This window comes from Alligator sinensis, unplaced genomic scaffold, assembly GCF_000455745.1.
Source record: "Alligator sinensis unplaced genomic scaffold, ASM45574v1 scaffold872_5, whole genome shotgun sequence".
Lineage (NCBI taxonomy): Eukaryota > Metazoa > Chordata > Crocodylia > Alligatoridae > Alligator > Alligator sinensis.
Genome location: NW_005842730.1, coordinates 370,696 through 373,561, shown reverse-complemented (window position 1 = coordinate 373,561; position 2,866 = coordinate 370,696). Strand labels below are relative to the sequence as shown.

General features: G+C 64.6%; 1 protein-coding gene across 1 annotated transcript in view; it reads right to left on the bottom strand.

The window, feature by feature from the left end:
• Positions 1-1,323, bottom strand: part of NFATC2IP (nuclear factor of activated T cells 2 interacting protein) — a 9,470-nt gene extending 8,147 nt beyond the window's left edge. The window contains exons 1-2 of the mRNA XM_025216334.1: positions 1,234-1,323; positions 569-735 (exon numbers count right to left, since the gene is read on the bottom strand). Of these exons, the coding sequence (XP_025072119.1) occupies positions 569-735; positions 1,234-1,323 (257 nt within the window). The remainder of the gene's footprint in view (positions 1-568; positions 736-1,233) is intronic.
• Positions 1,324-2,866: the final 1,543 nt, after the last annotated feature.

The window sequence follows — 2,866 nt, the reverse complement described above, 5'->3', positions numbered from 1 at the left end:
CGGCAGGGGGGGGGGGGGGGCGGGAGGCACCGCGGGGAGCGGGAGCGGGTGCCACCTGCGCAGCGCGTTGCCGGGGCGGTGGCGAGGCTGGTTGTGCTGATGAGCACGTGCGTGCACCGATACACGCGTGTGCGCACGCGCCTGCCCCCAGCACTGCTGCCCGCTGCGGGGTGGTCTCGGGTCGTCTGTCCTTGCGCAGCCAGGTCCCCCTCAGCTCCCCGGGGAAGCGCCCTGCGATGCAACAGCCCAGGGCCACTTCCCTCCCCGCAGTCCGTGACCGGGGACACCTCCGCGGGCCGCAGGAGACCAGGGAGGGAGACAGCAGAGGCAGTGGCAGCCCCGTCAGGGGAAGCCGAGGCCCGGTGGGGGCTGCTTTGTGACCCCTGAGGCAGAGGAGATGCAGCAAACCCCACAAAGTGACCTCATGAAGCCTCGCCCTCCTCGCGGGTGTGTGCGGGGCTGAGCTCTCCCCTTCGGGGGGCCCCGGAGCCGTGCCGCACGGACACGCGCACTTGCTGCTCCAGCTGGGTGCCCTCCAGGCAGACGGTCCTGGCGGTGAACGTGCCACCTTCGCTCCCCTGTAGTCACTCGGCTCCGACCGCTCCCAGGCTTTCCCACTGGATGCGGTGGATCCCGCAGCTGGACGGCAAAGGGCACCTCCTCCGTTGGGTCCCAGTGGGCAAAGGGCACCTCCTCCGTTGGGTCCCAGTGCAGCAACACCTGGATCCCCGACAGCTGTGGACGGGGGGCTTCGCCGTGTCAGTGCAAAGGCAGACAGATGTGCACCTCTGCACACTAACTAAACACGATGTACTTACGGCTTTCACGAGCCCCAGTGCTCTTAGTCACGTGCCGTGGAAGGACCCCTGGGCTGGGGGCGTTAGTCCCGGCAGGGACTGGGGGAGCTGAGGGAAGTTACCCTCATCTGCGCTCCCACAGGGGATCCCTGCCAGGCCGTTCCTGGCATTGCCGGTCACTGTGGGCAGCAGCTTCCCAGTGCGGGCACAGGGGAGGGGGGAAAGCCCTGCCTCCAACCCAAGTCCCCCAAGGCCTGTGACCACCACCTCTGGGGAGGCCTCTGAGCAAAACACTCCCCACTCTTGGGCCATCCTGGGCCATGATTTCACATTAAGCTCTCCAGCATGTCCACATCTTACATGAAATGGGCTTTTCACTCGCCTGCTGCCTCCAACTCTCCCCAGGCCTGGGACCCTGCAGGGACTCACGCCACACCCGGATCTCCCAGGACTCAGGCTCCCCGCTGATGTCTTGGGCCTCATCCTGGAAGTGACACCGGACCGGTGCCCTGTGGTCGTGCACCATCGGGGTGAAGGTCAGGCAGGCTGTGAGGCAGGTCTCAGACCTCTCCTGTGTCGATGTCCAGCCCTGGGGCAGGGCCAGTAACAGCGGCTGGTGGTCAGGGGCCTCCCTGGGTCCGTCCTTCTGGATCACCGCCCTGTATCCACTCCCACGTCACAGCCGTGTCTGCAGGGATCTTCCCCTCCATGGAGCAGCACAGAGTCACCTGGCCCAGCCGGCACCACTCCAGCCCCTGCACCTTGGAAATGGAGCAAGGGGCTTTCTAGCCTGGGGTCAGAGCAACACACAGGGCTCAGGGTCAGCTTGGGATAGTCCTGGGGATGCCTCCAGCCTGGGACTGGGGCTGCGGGTTGTGTCCCCCCAAGAGCAGGAGGGTAAAACCTACCCTGATCCAAGGGGTCCTGTCTTCACGGAGGCCTCCGAACCCCCCAGCATGTCACTGCCTGAGACTGTCACCGTCCCCCTCCCTCCCCTCTGCTACCCCTAGCAGGAGCTGACCCCACCCGCCCGCTACCTGCGCCTGCCAGACCCCAGCACCAGGCAGGATCGGCACAGCGCAGCGCTCACCCAGGCAATGAGCAAGAAGCTGGAGCCGTGACCTTGCCCCTACCTGCCTTGGAGCGTGCAGGCTTGGCCCCCGGGCTATGGACTGGCAGGGAACAGGGGCTCCAAGCTGCAGGGCTGATGTGGTCCCAGCAGACCTGGAGCTCCACCTGCCCTAGTACTTTTACATTTCCCTTCTCAGAGCTGGGCGCATCGGCACCAGCCACATGTCAGGGCCCAGCAGGCAGATGCGAGCAGAGGGGATGGGTCATGGGGTCCATCAGCTTGGACCTGCACCCCCTGAGCACCAGGCAGGACCGCACAGGCCAACCTGAGAGGCAGAGTGGGGGGACTCTGCTGGCCTGGAGGGGCCCGAGAGCCTTGCAGCCTCTTGTGGGAGACCAGGGACCCTGAGGTTGGAGACAGCAGCTGGCTGCCCTGAGCCTAGAACACCTTTTTCGAGTGTCACATGGAGTTGTGGGTGCCTTAAACACATGTGCTGTCTTTCCCCTTCCCAGCATCTCAAACTTGCATTTCTTTCCCATTCCTGGTATGTGCTGGCCCCCTGCACTGGGCAGAGACAAGGGCTCTGCTGGCATCTCCTCACTGCCTGCAGCTGCAGTCTTGCTGTCTTTCCCCACTGCGTCTCTCTGCTCCTCAGGCACCACATCAGCCCTGCCGCTCCCATCCCCTGCAGCAGCCTGGTCTGGGCCCCAGGTCTCCATGCTGGGGGTCTCCATGTTGCTGGCTCCACCTGCTCCCCTGTTACTGCTCACTTCTGGTGCTGCGCTGTCTCACATTGATGTTCCTGCTGTGCCACGTCCCCCCCCCAGGCCTCTCATCCACTGTGGCTTCCTCCAGGGCAAGGACTGGGGCTGTATTCCCTGTCCCAGAGACAGTCACCCATGGTACTGGTGCTGGCTCTGCCCTGTTGCTCATCAGTGCTCACGGGCCCTGCTTTGCTACTCTGTGCTGACATGTCCACATTATCCCCACCACTCTG